General features: G+C 40.8%; 1 protein-coding gene across 8 annotated transcripts in view; it reads left to right on the plus strand.

The window, feature by feature from the left end:
• NDRG4 (NDRG family member 4) overlaps window positions 1-19,823 on the plus strand; it is an 888,963-nt gene that overhangs the window by 660,144 nt on the left and 208,996 nt on the right. For all 8 annotated transcript variants that reach the window (XM_086947800.1, XM_086947798.1, XM_086947797.1 and 5 more), the window contains one exon: window positions 14,208-14,313. In XM_086947800.1, coding sequence (XP_086803926.1) covers window positions 14,208-14,313 — 106 coding nt within the window. The remainder of the gene's footprint in view (window positions 1-14,207; window positions 14,314-19,823) is intronic.

The raw sequence follows: 19,823 nt of genomic DNA on the forward strand, positions 1-19,823 counted from the left end.
AGGTGTGCAACCCATTACTTTGTTAAAACGGAGACCATACTCTGCCACAATTGCAACAGTGTACCCTCTTCGCCAAACTCTAAATCGGGCACGTGTTGTGTTTCAATCTATTTTAACATTTTCACTCGAATCCCTTTTTCACTAAAGCTGTTTACTTGTTCCATATTTTGGACATATTATCATTGTAACCTTGTTTAATAATTGCCAACCTGTTTTGCCTTAGATTATTGATTTTTTTTATTTATGGAGTGAGGCACATACATCCTGGGACATCTTGGTGCCAAGAATCCTAAAGTACAAGAACAAAATTCGAAAAATCTAACAGAAGTGCAACCAGTACCTACAGGCCGTACTAATAATGTAGGTGCATTTCTTGAACTAACTAAACACTGAGTAGTCACAGATCGTAGGCGATTGAGGAGGTTGTTTAACTGTTTTGGGAAAAGGTATCAAAAATGTCTGCTACCTCATTAGTTCCACTTGAAGTGAGAATCAACAGGTGCGCAAGTCTTGTCGGTCTTATGGGACAGGGAGTCAATAGGCTGGATAGAAATCTGGGTCCTGTTTTACACTGGGCCAGATATACAGTACCCAAGGACTTAAAGGAATGTACTGTTTTACTGGAAGCCAGCATAAAACAAATGCACCCTGGAAACATGGTCAAACATTTGTAGCTCCCAGGGCAGTCTTACGGCCATGTTTTGGGTTCTCTATAGTTTAGATAGCACTGACTCATGAAGCCACAAATATAAGGCATTCCCAAAGGGCATAATAGCAGCAATGACCCTTGAACAGCAGTCAGCCGAGGGAAATGAGAGAATCATGGGCAGCAGATGCGTCTCCAACAGGCAGGATGCCCAGCCTTTGTGCGCATGAATGGCAAAGGAGATTTCTTGATCAAACAAGACATCCAGGGTTTTCACCTTGGGAACTGAGGCACGCAGAATCGGCCAGGTCCAACTTGTCTAGGATGACTGGTCCCCTCCAGTCATCCAGGCCTCTGTCTTTTCACCATGTAATTTCATTATACTCTTGCCTAGCAAGTTGTGGATGGCTTGGAGACACTCTACCAGTCTTACTATGGAACTGTGGTATGAATTTAGGATTGAATGCGTTTGGATCAGAGATCCTGTACCGCTGTTAATTTTTGATTCCCTCATAAAATGATCACATAATAAAATGGTCTGAAGGCTGAGTTCTTTTTTCCCCTAAAGTTGAGATCATTCTAAAGAGCAAACTCAGTCATTGAGATATTGGCTCTCAAACGTCCTTCATTCCTATAGGAGATAATCCTTTTGAGAAGATTGTCATTGAAAAGGCAGGACAATCTACCCATTTCTACACTTTTTAAATAAAGACAGCGGTGATGGTACTAGACCAGCACAAACACAAACTAAATTTCTCAAAGTCTACAACAATTCTTACTAGTCAGCTCAACACCTCATCTGGATCCACCGGTAAAATCCAGCCAATATAATAGGGAAAATACAGTAAATTGAGGGAGCGACCAATTCATACAAAATCAAATGGTTCACAAATGTGAATTCCAAAATGTTCATTTATTTGAAGATTTTCCACAGAGATGATGTTGTTCAGAGCAGTAGCAATTTCTTCAATATTTCAAAACCGTAACAAAAACAGCCGAAGCGTTTCGTCCACAGATGGACATCATCAGGGCTCCTGTCAGTGTATTTCTTATTTCATAACCAGATCTTGTCCTAATACTTGATTGGTCCTACTGTGATACACCTGGTATTAACTCAAATTAAGTGTCTTTGCCTGAGCTCCCCTTTCAATATTCCTGATGTAGATTCAGTCTCTAAGCTTGAAATCACTGGAGAAAAAGACGATATTCAGCGCTTTATTTAATCGCAACTGTTAAAAATTCAAGTCGGATTCTTACGAGCAAAAGATCATTCCAATACAAGCAGGGGAGTCTCAGCAGGCAACGTCTGGCGTGTGATCCCGACATTTTGGAATTCACATTTGTGAACCATTTGATTTTGTATGAATTGGTCGCTCCCTCAATTTACTGTATTTTCCCCATTTCTACACTTGTATTTATTATCCACGAGAAAGTGAAATGGTTGAACAGGTTTGGAGTATTTACAACCTTTCAGGAGATTATTAGTATTCAATTAGTGTTTAGTCATGGTTTATACAAAAGACAAATAAACTGAACAACATTCAATTTTACAAACTACTGAATAAGTTATTAAAAATCAGTGGCGGTTTCTCCATTTAGGCAGAGGTACATTGCCCCCTCCCCCTGCAACAAGTGCAGCAAAGTTGAAAAATAAAATAGTCATAAAGTGAATTTATTACCATTTTGTTTTTCACTCCTCCCAGCCAGAGCAGTGCTTGGCGGCAGGGCTACTGCCTGTCAGCAGGGGAGGGGTGGTGCTCACTTCAGTTTAGAGAGCGCATGTCATTTTGGCCGACTGTCTTGCAGCGGCCACCCTGACATGCGCACTTTAAACATGTCCAACCCGAGCTGTCTTAGCTGGATGGAGATCAGGCACATGCCCACAGTGCCTGAAAGAGCGTCAAGGCAGCCCTCTCCAAACAATCCTGGTGCTTCTCTCATGCTGCTTAACATTATCAGCATCATGAGAGCAGTGTCTGGATTGGTAGAGGGAAGTTGGCTGAGGCTCTAGGACTCACGCTCCGACTGCAGAAGAGAACGAGAAGGACATGTGGGTAAGTCAACATTGTATCTCTTTATTATTTCCTTTTTGACCCACCGACAGGCACAGTGGGAACCTCGCATTGCCTTCAGCCTCAACTCCAGAGCTGCTAATCATGGGCCATTATAAACAAAACACTGTTAATGTTTTGATTGAGAGCTTTGGCATTGAGCCTAAAGGCATTTTTGGTTTGTCACAGTACCTGTCACTGGGTTAAAATTCCCTTTGCTTTCCATCACCACTCCACTATTAAGTGTCACCACCCACCACTGTTAAAAGTGTCAGAACAGTGAGGTGAGTCGCGGATATGACCCCTTGAATTCTGCATTAATTGTAACATTGAGACATCATTGTGTCTTAAAACACATTGAAAGCAGGCTTTAATTTACTTATAGCACAGAATATGTAATTCTTGACAATGAAACATCATGTTCATAATTGTATCTATATACATCATAGAAAGGCACATGTATATATATTTTCTGGAATGCTGTGCATGTTCTGCAGTATCAGTAATTGTGTATGATCCAATTGTTAATTCATAAACATTAATTTTTTGGTTGAAACCCTAAAATATTCATAAAGCTTAATTTAGCAATTAGCATTCCAGTTCAAGCAAAAGTTGTCGTAAGTATGCTTAGCTGCTATGCATTTAAACCATCTTTTGATAAAAGCAGTTCAAGTGATTCCCTGGCACTTCGTTCAAATATGATTGGGGTCATCGTAGCGCAACAAAGTGCTTGTTCAAGATCAACTTCATTCAGATGATTTGAAATACAGCTTAAAGTAAATATGGGCCTAAATTGATGTCCATTGAAATCATAACTGCTATTCTATTGGCTATGAATTTTATTTTGAGTTGCAATGAAGAGATTTCATTAAACATTGGGTGTGTTTATGTTTTGCTATTAATTCTTTAAACACAGCAACATATGAGCGTGTCTCTAAATCGCATGAGTTGCTCAAATTGGAGCCATGTACACAAACGGGATGATTTGGTAACTGTTTTAGGAGACAAAACTAGGCAAAAGACTTGTCAGAATCTGTGTAAACCGCCTTATTTTTCAACCAATAAGTCGATGCATGTGTTGGTTGTTTTGTAACAAGGCCACAACGCGTTAACGCGACATGACAGCAGACATTAGTGTTTTCTCTACCCTCTGGCACTAGTAGCCCGTCTTTGCACGATCTGGAATATCCGGCTGGCACCGAACATATTATTAGTGGACACTTTGCTCTTGGGCGCACATAAGATTTAAATGAGAATATGAGCCGTTAACACTGGGAACACAGCAGGTTCAAGCATATGGATATACAACAAGTGACTGAAGAACGTCTTGTATTGTCACATACAGCCTTCCTATACAGTCCACCAATTTCTAATGGTTTCTAATGGATATGGGTTCAGCATATTGTGTTTTGGACATGGTATTATAACTGTCCTGTCGAGAAACGCGTCAGAAATTCCATTGGCTAAATGGAAATAGCTGAAACCAAAAAATAATACTGCAATCGAGAAATCGGTCAATTATGCATCTGGAATTCACTAGCATTTTCTCCACTCTTATTCGGCACAGATCTAAAACTCACTGGTAAGCACTTTGATTAAGTAGACAAATGCGCAACCGGTAACAGACAATCTATTAAGGGCTGAAACATGTTGACTAAGTGGGAATTCCGTGTAATTGTGAAGCTGGGCGGCACAAATATAGTTTGTTTAGATTAGCACCCGCATTTTTTATATAGAGTGTCGCTGGTGTTGAGAGTGCTCTATACAGAAACTGCTTTCCACCTCCTTTTTTGCATATATATATATATATATATATATATACATATATATATATATATATATATATATTTTATATCTTTTTTTTTTTGTGTTGCAAAATAGCACAAGAAATAAACCTACAAGCAGTAATCTCACAATTGCCTTTCAGTATGTACGGCGAACAAAGTCACAGCCCGGCGGCACTCAGGATCATAGAGGTTCCAGGCGATATCTGGGCAATCTAGGAGCCACACACTCTTTGTTGCCCTGAACAACACAATCAAAACACATGTTCACACACTCTATTAAGAAAATCGACTTTAAAGGCTAAAGCTTCCGCCCCTGGTGCACACAAAACTCATGGCAGAAGTTTCCCCCTTAAACAACAGAAGAACTTGACTCAATAAAAGCGTGGCCTAATAAAACAACAAAAAAATCATATTAAAATCCAAAAGCACCTCTTCTCAGCTTACACACCCTTGCACCTCCATTGTCTCATGAACACACCAGCGGAAGCAAAGCCCTGTTCAAAGACATTGAGCATTTGAAACCACCAACGCGCCACCCATCTTTTCATGCCAAACACCCATATGGCCACCAACCTTCTCAAGTGAAGGCTGTATTGCTTCTTTCGAGCAACCATCTACGAAAGCAGCATCCTGCCCTTGACTGTAACAAAATAACATACTGATAAAGTTCCCATTATACCTCTTGACACACCAACACAATATATCCCTTACTTAAAGCACCTTCCTAGACTTCCTCTGAACTACATAAACCCCTAGCCCAGTGGTTCACTGTGGTCCCCGGACCGCTGGTATCCTCAAATTAAAAATGAAATAGTCACAGATTAATAAAGTGTATATTAAGTATGAAATTGTAAAATCGAACTTTTTATACGTTCTGTAAATGTGAAGGAATTTGAAATGGGAGGCTAAAAACCTGCTTAATGTCCTCCTAATGATTTGTGGGTGCAGTGCAAGTGCATCAATACAATATACTAAAAACATTGCGTTTCCTCAATTACATTTAGAAAGGTGCCACTCTTCCAATTAAAAATAAGATTTTTTATATTTGTATGTGAATTCAATAAAGTATTTCAGCATTTGTGTATTTGATCAATTCCTGCCTTTGTGTATTTTGCGTATTTTCTGGTTGAAATCATAAAAATGCTTAGGCCCCGGTCCCCAGCTTCCAGCTCATTGGGGTTCCCCAGATTCCAATAATGATTCAGTGGGAGTCCCTGGTCTCCATTGATGATTAAGTGGGGGTCTACAGAAGTCAAAAGGTTAAGAACTACTGCCATAGCCTATGAAAGTCAACCACCCACCTCATATTTCTTAGAAGTGTTCTATAGCTGTTGACATCTGCAAGAACGGATGAACACCGGCAGCCTACTCTCCACTTCATGACTACAGTTCAGGAGTCAGACTATGTTACAGCACCGATACATCCACCATCCAAGTTATGGACTAGAAACGCCTCTTCACAGGCTAGAGTGACCTAGCACTCTTCATCATGACCACTTATCAGCAGCCTCAGTACATTTAATCATACAATCCTCAACACCCTCTGAATGAGCTTACCTCTCAGTGATACCATGCTGCTTGCATTCTTGTCATACCTCTAATCGCCCATAGCTCGTTCCGAGGCCCTCCTCGAGGTCACCACAGAGCACCAATGACATGCGATGTCCCACAAGGATCCAGCTGACCCACTGTGACCTTGAGTCTCTACATGAAAGCCCTTAGAAACCTCACCAGCCCTGGAACCAGCCTTCAGCACTACAATGATGATCCCACAGTGCACCTAAAGGTATTCATTATCAGTAACATTGCGTCTCTCAAGTACTGTCTCTTCATTATCCAAGCATGGATGTTGAGCGTCTGCCTCAAAACGAACCCAACCACTGGCTCAGACTGGGACAGACGGTAGGGCAGGGCTCCAAAGTAACAGTGGCCCCTGTTAGCAGATCAGAGCAGTTTTTAACTCGTATAGACACACTCTGTAAGAGTGTTTTCCAAAGTTCTGGAGATTGAATGTATGCTTGCCTCAGGCAGTTTGTGTCAATATCAGAGAAATCAACAGTAACAGTCGGCAGACCAGACCATAAAACAGGTCCAGAAACAGTCAACAAAAACAGGCCCACACACTGACCTATCAGACCAGCCCTTCTGACACTGCCAGATTCCCCTACCAAGACCATGTTTGTTTGCATGGCCAGTGGCATCGAACAAGTCCACAATGTGGAATGCCAGCCAGTAGGAACTCAATATCCATCAACGAGTCCAGAATCATGGACTTCATGACTCGCGCCGACCCCCTCCTTTAAAGTTCCTTTCGCCCAGAAGTAGGGACAGCGTTGTATGAAGTCCACTGCCCAGGTGCGACCACAAGAGTTAGTCAGAACGCGAAGAAGGACCTTATTGCTAGCAGGAGAACACCAAAACAGCAAAATGCCATTTTGCATGGGGCTCCGGACATCCTTGTTAAGTAACAATTTGTATAGGACATACAGCTAGATTCATGAAGCATTTTTGCGGGCGCAAACGGTGCGAATCGCAGAATTCGTCCGTTTGCGCCCGCAAAAATTGCATTTGGAATTCATCAATGGGTCATGAACTCGCAATTTGAAAAATCGCAAAAAATTGCGATTTTTCAAATTGCAATCGCATTTAAGGAATCTCAATTTGAGATTCCTTAAATGCTATTCATGAACCATTAATAAACTGCGATTTCGCTATTTTTTGCCGCTATTTACCGCGAAGTCTGACTTCGTGGTAAATAGCGAAATCTGAGAAAAATTCACTTTTGTGCATTTTTCTCAGTTGTATGTTAGATCACACATGTCCTTTGGACATGTGTGTGCGCAACATAAGTCTAAATTTACATTTCAGGGGTGCTACAGGGTGTCCTTTGGACACCCCTAGCACCCTTGTAATCGCATCCTTATTTGCGATTAGCAAATTGCTAATCGCAAATAAGGAATAACTCCCCATTCATTCCTATGGGCCTTTAGGCCCATAGGAACGAATAGCAATTTGCTAATCGCAAATAAGGAATGTGTAGGAATCACAATTTATTTAGCGATTCCTACATGAATCCCGTTTTGCAAGTCCTTAATAGCGATTCCTTAATAATCGCTATTAAGGACTCGCAAAACGGGACTTTGATGAATCTAGGGGATAATGCTTGCGCACATTGCGACTCCCACACATCATATTAAGCACAAGGCAAAGCGGGTTCGCTGTGATCCCATGACCACTTTCAGTATCTGAATCTCAATGAGCCACGCAATCCGGTAGGAAACAATCCTGCATAAATACAGCCAGTCCCCCCTCTGTAGGTTGTGTCAGCCCCCCTCCCCTCGTTCACTTTCATGGCAATTACTGCTCAGTAGAAAAAAAGACAAATCGAGGCATCCCTGCCTGCCTGCCTGCGTCGCCCACCATTACTGTCACAGCAGTTGCGAGAATGTGTTCTTTCAGTGGGGAGGTTTTGCAAATTGCCGGTTGTTTTTCAAGAGGACAGTACTTTTGTTTTATTTTAATGTCCTGTCGCAATCAATGAAAATCTCGGGGGACTCCAGGCCAAACCGGAAAAGAAAATTATAGCCGTGTTCTGCCACTCTTCTACATGGTGACACACGACAAAAATGCAGTCTCGTTTGCAGAATGATAAAAAAACTTCATGATAACTACCGAATGAAATTTATTACATTCATATTATTTTCGTACATAACTCACGATGGCATTCGATTGGTTGTTACTGTTTCTGAGCCTAGGGTCCATCTCAGCCCTGTCTCCAAGGGTGATTCAGTGCTTTTTTACCTCACACACTCCAAGACATCTCACTTTCAAATCCCTGACAATTCAATCACCCTTCATGCGGGGTGCCTCTATGTGCTGCTCTGCCACCTCTGTCCAGGTCAGCATCCTTCATTCTCTCAGGTTCTTCCATCCATTCGTGAGAATCCTCCCTCTCAGCTCACATACATAACGTGGAAAACGAAAAGTGATGGGTAGAATGCTTGAATTAATCTCAGCAACTGGTAAAAATGTATAACGTTACTACAACATACATTACCACGCAGTAGGTTACAACGTGGATGTTACATCGTCCGTGTTGTTACCACACATGGTTTTACATCGCAAGTCGTTTCTACGACTTGCACTAGATGGCACGCTGGACTTAGGAATAGTATGAATTACTACTACTACCCCAGTTAGCGCAACAGTAGGGAATGTGTTGGATTTACAATCCAACACATTCCTTGGTGTTGAGCGCCATCTACCGCAAGTCGTAGAAACGACTTGCGATGTAATGCTATGCATGGTAACAACGCGGACGATGTAACGTCTGCGTTGTTACCTACCCGCGTGGTATTGACAGCGTTATAAAAACGCTGTTTCCCATTTAAACCAGCCTTGTTCCTGTTCCAGTAAGAACAGTCTAGCACAAACTGTCAGGCCAGATCCCCTCTGAACGGGAACACAAACAACCAGTGAAGAGATTATGCCTCTTTAGGCCTCAACAGCAGATGGCAGCTCAAGTTCTGTGGCACAGTGTGCACGAGACACGTCTGAGCATGGCATTACACTGAAGAAAAAAGAAAAAGTGAGGAGTGGAATTCTTGAATTAATCTCAGCCACTGGAAGCTAGTCAGATTTGTATTTCAAGCCATCATTTTTATGTCCATGCCACCTCAAACAGAAACCAACCATGTTTAAGTCAGCCTTGGGTCTGCTCCAGTAAGAACAGTCCAGTTGAAAAGTCCCCTTTGACTGAATACACCAGCAATTCAAGACCGATTTCAGTTATTTGACTCTCATCAGTAGGGTGCAGCTGTGAGTCCTAAGGCACCACAATCACATGACGTGATGTGGTGTGGTGCAGGCACTCCTAAATGATGAATGCCAACCCTATCACTCCTTTTGAAAGATTTCAGGGTTCTGAACAATATACCATAGACATTCACCATACTAAGATTGGGTGACACAAATGACTACGCTGAGAATAAGCAAAAAGTATAACTTGAAGGGCCTGGATATGAGGGGAAGGGATAGGGTGAGGTGTTCACCACATCTGATTAATACCACTACCCCGGTTTCATATGGTCACGTTTAGGCCTGAGTAGGTACATCACCATTTTACATGTTCACTTTTTAAAGTTGCCTTCTTTTCTTAAACAACGACATTCAACAGACATTTGCTTGTGTGCATGTGCAGGATAATATTCTCTGAAATGGCTTTGCTTACATTTTTTTTTTAATTTCTTTATTAATTCAGTTCAAAGCCATATATAGAAAAAATAAACATATCAATACTTCATCTTAGTGATTAGCATATTCAACATAAATAAACATAAAAACAATAGAAAATGATTTCAACATCACATAAATACAGTCTGAACAGCAGCTTTGTCTCATTAGATACATAAATAATGATAGCTAGTGCTCCAAATAATCTATCAAAGTCTGCCATATTTTGTATCCTCTTCTCTTTTTCGTAATTGATTTAATGCGATATAAATTAAACTCTAAATAAAAAATATTATAGAACTTTGCTCGCCACATTTCATATGTAGGTGCATCAGGTTTTAGCCACATTGATGATATACAAAGGCGAGCTACAGCCATGGCCATGAATATAATATATCTATTTTCCTGATAACCTAGAAACAATTCATTATCATTTGATAATCCAAAAATAATCATCTCTCTAGAAATTTTTACATCGCATTTTGTAATATGAGTTAGAAAGGTTTCTATGGATACAAAAAACGGTTTTAATATAAGGCAGTCTGAAAATATATGTATAATATCTGCAAAATGTTAAATATTTTTCAATAGGCGGAACTCCACCTACATTTGAAAGCCCTGATATTTTTTCTCTTCTATTAGGCCCACAATCTCGGCAAATGCTACTCCGTTTTATAGAACCTAGTTACTACAAAAGAACCAGATTTAAACTTATAATGTCCGCCTTTAAAGCATGGCGCTCCATACGGAAGCTCATTTCACTGGGACGTATCAATTTTTATACTCTGTGCAACTCTATAGAATTGCTCCCGTTAACATTCAGGGATCGTATCATGGGTATATGGCGGGAAAAGGGTATAATAGCCATTGGTGACATGGTTAAAAATGGTACAATCGCCTCATTCCAGGAGCTAAGACATGAATACAGCCTTTCTAAATATGACTTCTTTAAGTATTTGCAAATACGGAACTTCATTTATACACATTCAAAAATTGTACCACTCTGTCCTAATGAATTTATGGAAATACTCAGAAAACCAACACGCATAGGGATTATTTACAACTATCTGGTAAATTTACAGCAGGATGATACAGAACAGCAGGTAGCAAAATGGTGTATGAGATTAGGGACATCCGTAGTACCTTTTCAAGAATCAATATGTATGGCCGATAAAATTATTTTATTGGCCAATCTATATTCACAGCATTATAAAACTTTGTTTAATCTCTATCATACACCACTTAAAATGCTCAAATGGAGCAGTACAAACAATGGGAAATGCTATAGATGTCAATGTGATCTTGCAGATATTATACATATATTTTCAGACTGCCTTATATTAAAACCGTGCTTACATTTTTTAAATGTATTTATTTTTTATTTTACAGAGTTTTATATAGCGCAAACTTGACCCGAAGGTATCGGGTATCAGATCGCTTTACATCTCACCACTTGCGTTATATGAGGACACATTAATTTTTTTTGTTAGGCACGGGGAGATTAAGTGATTTGCCAAGAATCCCGGGATGTTCAGAGTCGACCGCTCTAGCTGTTAGGCCAACTCCTCTCCTCAAGAGATTTACACTTCTTCGTAGACATTTAATCAAGTGCCTTGAACATTCTGTACATGGGCTGAGTTTACTACACAAAATGCTGTTGTTTGTTATTATGCCCTTCGCAACTGAGCTATAATGGAAGAATCAACAATAGCGGCTTGACTGGGGCTCGTGCATGATTGCATGTGCAGCTTATTATATAAACAACATCACTCCATTGTTGAGGCAGAGGAGCATTTCGCTGGCACTGCTGAAGTCGCCCTCATGCAGAAATTCCAGCCCAGCTGATTCCTGTTTACCTCCTGTGAGAAATGATGGCCAGCCCTCCGCTACGATGGGCTACCTGATGACACTTACCCATAGCTAATGAGGGGAGTTAGATCATCCTACAGGGATTCTGGCAGATTCACCCACCTTAGGCCCATCAGGGTAGGTAGAGCTAGGTAGGAGCACAAAAAATAATAGTAATTATATGCAAGCATATATTTTCTTTAGCAGCACAATGGTTGAAGTGTTTATCTTCTTCACCATTCTCGTGATGCTGATCATGCTACTCTGCTTCCTTCCATTGATTATTGCAGTGCACATATTTTACACTAGAATCATAATGCTTCAATAAATATTGAAATGCCATCTGTATTTCTTGTGTATCTTTTTGGGTATGCATAAGTTACTGAACTAAAGGGTTCTTTATTTGTTTCCATGATTTCCTTGGGAAAATAAGAGGTGTCATGTTCTGAGGTTACACATTCCACCTGTTACCTTGCTAGGTTACAGGTACAGATGGTGAACTGTGAGCTAGCAGGACTAAGGTCCACATATCCTGATGGTGTGCATAGAATCAGTCTTGCACATTTTTGATGTCGATGTTGTCCAACAAAAGCACAGTTTTACAGAGAAAGTATGAACCATGTGACACCAGGTGATGTATTTAATAGGCAGTTGTTTCCTTGGAAATGAGGTACAACACATAAGATTGATATTCAATAGATCAAATTGCTATTTTGCATATTTTCTAGGCCTTTTTCCATCCCAATAAATGTCTCCATGTTCGACTTGTCAAAACCTGTCAGGAAAACAGTGGGTTTCTAATGCAACTCAGAATTCTGATACCTGTGTAAAGTCCAGTAGGTACATGGATCAGAATTAACCCCAGCTTGTAATTAGGATCTAAATATCAATGACCCGCTGGAGGTACAAAGTCTCTTGATGTGAAAGTTAAGGACTTCTTAAAATTCGAATAGGCTTGTTTGAGGTTGGGAGCAAAGTGCCTGGTTTGTGAAGAATGTCTTTGCAAATAGAAAACTGCATTGTAGGTGTCCCTTTCCAAGGCATGATCGCTGCGAGATGGAGGTGAATTTCAAAGGGGGGGTAGCCAAGGGTTCTTCAAGGCTATTGAGCACCATTTGAGGTACGAGAGGATGAGTACTGCTTGTTTCGTGACTTAGATGATGTCTGGTTGGTTAGATTTGCTTTTTTGAAGTGGACTTGTTTGTTATCGGGCAGGTTGTAACTTTCTGGCTGTGTGTCCTGAGTGTACGCTAGGAGTCAACTTGGAAGACTTGTGATATTGTTCAGGCAATGGCGGGGTTGGGGTGCAGAAGCCACTTAGTGCCTTTTTATCAAGTGAGAGCTGAAGTTCTGTTTCAACAAGTCTGCAAACTAGACAGTGTAGTTGAAACAGGCGTTTAGAGAGTAAATATCCTTCACATTCAACACTGGTAATTTGGAGTTGAAAGTTTTCAGCATATGGGGGAATAGAAACATCCTTGTTCCATAAGCAAGAGAGACTAGCTGGCTATGATGGAGAATTTAAAGATTCTGTTCCAACTCAATTTTGTACGCAGGAGAGGAAGGGTCAGACCCGCTCCAGGACTTTCCCATGTCATGCACATGTACGGTATTAGTGTGAAGAGTGACATCTTATGCCCTAAGGTTTTTAATGTGAAAGAATGGTCCTGTTGGGTGAAGAGACAGGTGTTCTCATTGTCCAAGTTCAGGAGATCTATGTTGCTTTCTTATAGATTTGCTGTTTCGATGCTCAAGTGTGGGGCTGCCCCACATTGATGACTTTACAGCTAGTTATTGTAGCCTCTGTGGACTTGGAGGTTAGTGGGGACAGCTTTTCCTGTTTATTAAGTCTCGTAATAAGTGCTCAGTGATGGGGCAGTGGGTGCTTAGCTTAACCCAGCTTTTAGAAGGGAAGAGTCGCCAGTTTAAACTTTAAATTGCCTTGTGAGAGGGAGTTACTGGCAGGATCAATAAGTGGAGTCGGATTTGCTGGGCAGGGTAGAGGCTCTTCTCTGTAAGTGATAGCTTTGAGGGAGATGTTACAGTGCAGATGAGGTTGTCCAGCACTAGGGAATGTCCGAAGCTTCATTTTGATGCTGGCATGGTGGACTATATATAGTAAGGTACAGTAGCTTTCGATTTGCAGTAATTTTTAAGTCAGGTTTTGTCTATTTTAATGTTATTGAGTGTGCTTTGGATCTTTACTTTCATGGGTGTGGTGGGGCAGGGGGTTAAAACACTGACAGACATCTTTGGGGTAAAGTACTATATGGGCCTATTATAGATATAATCTTGGGCATGAAGACTTTCGTCCTCTTTGTGGGAATGACTATATCTGAGGGGCACATGACCGGTAGACTGGTGAAATCAAGTTGAGGGAGACTCTTAAGGGTGACGGGCTCCTGTTGAAATAAATAACTTATGTAATCTATGGAATTTATAAAAAAAATTGTGACAGATTAGTGTGCCATTTGGTAAGTGAATGGAGGACTCTACGTAGGAGAAGGAGACCTCCTTTTTTGGTAAAGGACAGGGCTTTTTCTTGGGCAATGCTACACAAAAGGCTAAATCTCTAACAAATGGAGTACTACAATAAATAATGCCTCTAAATAGCCTCCTTCTTTTGCTCTTGTTCTCTATTAGGAGCACGATGTGGAGACTCCTTATGGGATGCTACACGTGGTCATTCGTGGATCCCCGAAAGGAAATCGGCCGGCCATCCTGACATACCATGATGTTGGACTGAACCGTAAGTATAGCCTTCCTAAACTCCCATTTACACTGGCCTCTGGTTTACCCGAGCAAACACATAAACTTGGAAATCTCTAAGTTTGTGGTCTGTTTTTCATCATTCTCCATGCTTAAATGTATCTATTAAACCCAAAGCAATGTTTGAGATCGTGGTTTACATGCTCAGGGCAATTCATAAAAACCCGCAAATTCCCATGTGCCTTATTTATTGAGTTTTAGTGTTATTCTTCACTTTCATAGCTCACAGTCGTATTCTATTTTGCACCATAGCAGAGAAGCAAAAGGCGTGCGCACTAATTTAGCGTTTGGCTGTAATGGAAAATCAGCTTATGTCTGGTGGGAAATGCTGAATCCCAAAGTGTCCTCTGGCCAAATTTCTGAAACCGTACTATCATTTTGTGTCTGAAAGTCAGCTGTTGGGCTCTCCGAATTCAAACATTGGCACCCAGGAAGTGGAGGATTCTTTGTTACTATCACTCTGCGTCAGGGCCCAGGTCACAATGAGTCGGATTCACATAGCGTGTTCTTACTACAGACTTAATAATGTTATCCATGTCTAATGCACATCCAGGAATAAGACCATCTTGGTGAAAAAAAAACTCTATAGCAAATTCATTTTGGACCCCGCCCATAGTGAGCACTTTGGTTTTATTTGGGGGTGGGAAGCAAGGTTTTTCCTGGAAATTCAAAAGTAATTCATCCCCTGGACAGGAATAACCCAACTGCTTACAGAAACAACCTTGCAAATTGAACCGGATATCTGGAAATTGAATTTGGATGCTGTTGGGGATTGCACTTTTGTCATATTCTACATTGTGGGTCAGATTTCAAATTTGATGCTAACGGAAAATTCTGCAATTCCTGGAGGAAAATAATAAATCTGTGGTGGATTGCGCCAGTGGCGTATCCTTCACCATGTCAAAAAACACAGAAAAACCTCTCCTAGAACTTTATACATCTGTAGGTAATGTATCCATTAATTCATATATATCACCATTGTCCCACACAAGCAAAATTATATACAATTGTATTATTTGAAGTCCATCAATGATTCATAAAAACATATATATATATATATATATATATATGTACAGTTCAAATCAGTCAAAAAAGCACATCATCTAGCCCCCAATCATTCTCACACATCCAGGCATCCTGGAACAAAATATTGCAAGGCGCCTTGCACTATTTTGTTCCTTTTTCTATATTTTTGTCTTGTTATATTTGTAGTGTTTTTGTGTCATTGTGTATGGTGTTGTGGTTATTCGAGAGGATGCCTGGATGTGTGAGAATGATTGGGGGCTATATGATGTGCTTTTTTGACTGATTTGAACTGTACATATATATATATTTTTTTATGAATCATTGATGGACTTCAAATAATAAAATTATATGTTTTTCTAAATAATTTTGCTTGGGTGGGACTATGATGATATATATAAATTAATGGATACATTACCTACAGATTTATAATGTTCTAGGAGAGGTTTTTCTGTGTTTTTTGATAGTTCTTCCCTGCCTCCTTCTCCTAGCATTGGTTTTTTCAGGGAGCCTCGTTTGTTTTTGAGTATCCTTCACCATAGACACCGTATGTTGGTGGATATTCATCCCGTGAACTCGCCTCCAGATTTGCCATTTCCTCCAGATGCTAGAAGATCTCCCATTACCACTGAACTGTAAACCAGGCCTGTGTGAGTCTAGTCATCAGTGTGAGGTGTGGCAGATAAACAAGCAACACTTCTCCTAACTCAAGGTGCAATGGCATCTCTCAGGCCCATTCAGGTCTGATATTACTATGGATGCTTATGCATACTCTTCCATAATGCCAAGACGGGGAACATCCTTTACAACGCAACTTTTACCACGCAGTGCCTTTACGACGCAACTTTTACAACGCAAACCATTACAACGCATTGCGCTGGGGGGCGCTCTAGGATAGGGAATTGGTTTAATGTACTATCCAACACCTTCCCTACTATCCACGGGGACTGGAGTTGGAATAGTAAATTAAACTATTCACTATCCAGCGCCCCAAAGCACTATGCGTTGTAAAGGCATGCGTTGTAAAAACCGCGTTGTAAAGGCATGCGTGGTAAAAGCATGCGTTGTAACGTCATACATCCGCCAAGACGAATATGCACAACGCGAGCATTGCAGTTAGAAATTTATACGCTTGTGTCTTCGACTTGATGTACTTCCATGGATTCGTCTTCATGTTAGTCCACCTCTCCATATGCCAACATGTCTCTTGAGAGCCAGTTTTCTAAGGTCTGCCCACGTTCCACAGTTCCTTTATATGCCTTCTCATCCGATGGACCAATGTTTGGAAGAAGCCAGTGTCGTAGTTGCAGGTTGTGGACACCTGCATTCATTTTTGGGGCAGGGAAATAATTTTTCCTCAGCAGTCTTCGATCTAGAGCAGGAGAGATAAAAGCAGACGTCAGAAGAAAGACGGTGGGAGCAAAAGGTGCAAATAAAATGACAAAGTGAGAACATAGGAATGAAAATGAACCAGCAAACGTGAGATAAAGAGAGAGGAAAGTGTAAGATGATGGCAGAAGGAGACATAAGGTGAAATAAAAGACTTGGCAATCTATTCATAGCCGCCTGCAAGTGCTGGCACCTGATTGATGGGCTTGCTTGCTATCCTTACTCTAAGTAGTACCTTTTTCACAGTCAGATAATGCGGGAAGAAGAAAGAACTTGTAAAACAGTGCTACGTAGTGTATATGCATCTACTTGGTCCCGGAACATTTCATCTGCTTGTGGGAAGCCAAAAGAGGAGGCCTACCCTTAACTTCTTGTAAGAGCAACAAGCATTGGCAAAGCCAATAGATCTGCCGATGACTGGCAGCCCTTAAGCTTTGTCATTGCTTGTATTGTGTTGTAATGGTGTTTGTAAAACGTCATTGTGTGGAAACTGCCTGATTCTTATTGATATTTTAAAAAATGGTAAAAGCAGAGATAGATTTTTAGCCTTAAAAAGTATGTATTGTCATAGTAGTCCCTGGCACTGAAGGAAACTACTTTTTGTACCGACGTGCTCCTTTCAAAGTACAGAATGCCTTCTCTCACAGTCAAATTAACCAATGACTGAAGAAGGCTGACCCATTGCCCCATGCTGTGTCGTGGTCTGGGTGAAAGAGAATGCGAGCGATTCAACAATAGACCAATGGATGTGACGAGCTGGCTGAAAGCCCATATTAGTAAGTATATCTTATAGATAATTGTAATATAATCAAAAGGTCTTGTCTAACTCCAGAGCTAAAATGAAATTACTGTCAAAAAAGAAAGCTGTGTGGTCATCTGTTTATCTCTGCAGCACCTAGGCAGGCACTGGCACTAGGCTAGCCGTGCGTGGACAACCTTTGCAGTTTGAATTGCACGCAGCCAGAGACTTGCAGCCTCATAGGTGTTGCAGGCCCCTGGGTCTAGAAGTATATAATGCAACAAACTCTGTAGGGCATTTTGAGGCTGTGGTTTTGAATACCGATATATGTTGAAATCACATAAGGCCAATTTGCAGTCTATCGCTTCTGAGCTGAAACAGATAAATGGTTGTATGCCCAAATTGGTGAGGCCTGTTGAGGAAATATTCTCCTCTTGCCAAAGTTCATGCTCAGTCTCTACTACCAACCTGAAACAGGTGGACTTCCTGATAAAGGATGTCACTAAAATCTTGCTCTCTTCCGGTTGGTTGGTGATAGCCTTCTCCTAGGGATGCAGCTCCAGAACTGCCCACTTCCCAAATTCCGGGATTTCTGTTGTGTCGTGGAGGCCTAGAGGCAAACCAAGTAAAATGGGTCTCAAAGGAGGTTTGTGTTAGCCGTAGACGCATCAAGGAACGTAGTGAAGTTAGACCTCAAGTTATACTGCCCCAAGAGAAAGGGTATAGGCACGGGGTCATCCCCTTCAAACCAAATATGTATGATTGTTTGGACTGGTAGGAGGATGCCTGTGAAAGGGCAAACCTAAGTAATGTGGACTAGAGGGTAGTTTCTCTGCATCAGCTTGTTTTCCTGGAATACTTACGGGTTTAACAACATAATGAGGTTGAAGGTGCTCAGAGAAATTACAAAGCAGTAGTCAATTTTATGTTTCCAGGAAACATGGCTATGCAGAGAGCCGCCACAGATAGATGACTTTCTGGGGATCTATCTAAAGGGCAATAGAAAAAGCTTCAGGACGGTCCTCGGGAGGGGACTGGTAACATTGGTATCCTCTAAAATCACCTCAAAAGTATGGCAAATCAAAACAAGGTGTAATTGGATACTAGTTTGTGGTATATAATTAGTGAACGTAGCCAGGTGGAAGCAATGTATTATTGTTTTAAATATATATGTATGAAAGAAGCACTTCCGACAATAAGGGAAATATAGAATTGTTTAGAAAAGATGTGATTAATATAGGTATTCAGTCCCCCAACACCCTGATCATCTTGATGGGAGATTTTAATCATAAATTGTTTTCTGATATTGTGGGTGAAAAATATGAGGATTGTCTAGCTGCTTTTAATATTCAACATGTTTGCTTGCTGTCAAACGAGGCCTTAGGGAAAGACATAGCCTTGTTTGACTGCCTCAAGTTAAATGGTTTGGTGAGTCTAAATGATTGAATCCCCGCAGATACCCCCTCAAGGAAAACTTTCCAGTTTGATAATCAGAACTATCCCATTGATTATGTGTTTGTACAGCTATGGGCCTTTGAATTCATTGAGAAATGTAAGATCCTTCAGTTGGAGGGGAGCAATCATTACCCACTAAGTGCAACCCTCAAATTGGATATTGCAGCTAGGCAGACAAGATTGGCTGTTCAAAGCGTCTAAGAACGAGACTCTCTGAGAAGCATTTAAGTTTATTGAAGACTCTCCAACAAAATTAGGGAGGCTTAGTCCCCGGGAAGGTACCACGAGATCCTTTAGTTTGGTATGACCAAATAATAAAAAAGGATGTTGCATGTTTAAAAATAGAAGTCACGGCCTTCAACACTACAAATAGTAAACGTAAATCCTCGAAACAGGCTAAGAATAGCTGATATGACAAAGAATGTATTGGGACTTTAAAAAGTAACATCCGGAAGCTGGAAAGACATCTGAGGTACTCAAGAAAAAAGATTGAAGGGCTACATCTTCTTAGCTTAAAGAAAGAATTTTAAGAGTTGGTTGCTAAAAAAAGCGGGAAATTCAAAATGTTGGGAAATGATGATGGAGACCATAGAGACGAAAAATATAAGGACATTTTGGAGGTTGGTACAGAGTGAGATAGGAAATTCCCAAGGACAATCATTGGGCTCTGTGGGAGGGGATGCTAGGGTAGAATTCTTAGGGGAGGCCTACAACAATGATGCCACCACTGTTCAGCGCTCAACTAGATTTCTAATGAAGAAGGAGACAAATGCAATCAAGAAAACAGTTGAGATTCTAAAATTTACAAAGGCTGCTGGCTCTTATAACTTGCCTGCAGTAGTAATAAAAACAAATACTGCTTGGTGGTCCAGTCTGTTTTATAC

The sequence above is a fragment of the Lissotriton vulgaris genome, chromosome 12, assembly GCF_964263255.1.
Source record: "Lissotriton vulgaris chromosome 12, aLisVul1.2, whole genome shotgun sequence".
NCBI lineage: Eukaryota > Metazoa > Chordata > Amphibia > Caudata > Salamandridae > Lissotriton > Lissotriton vulgaris.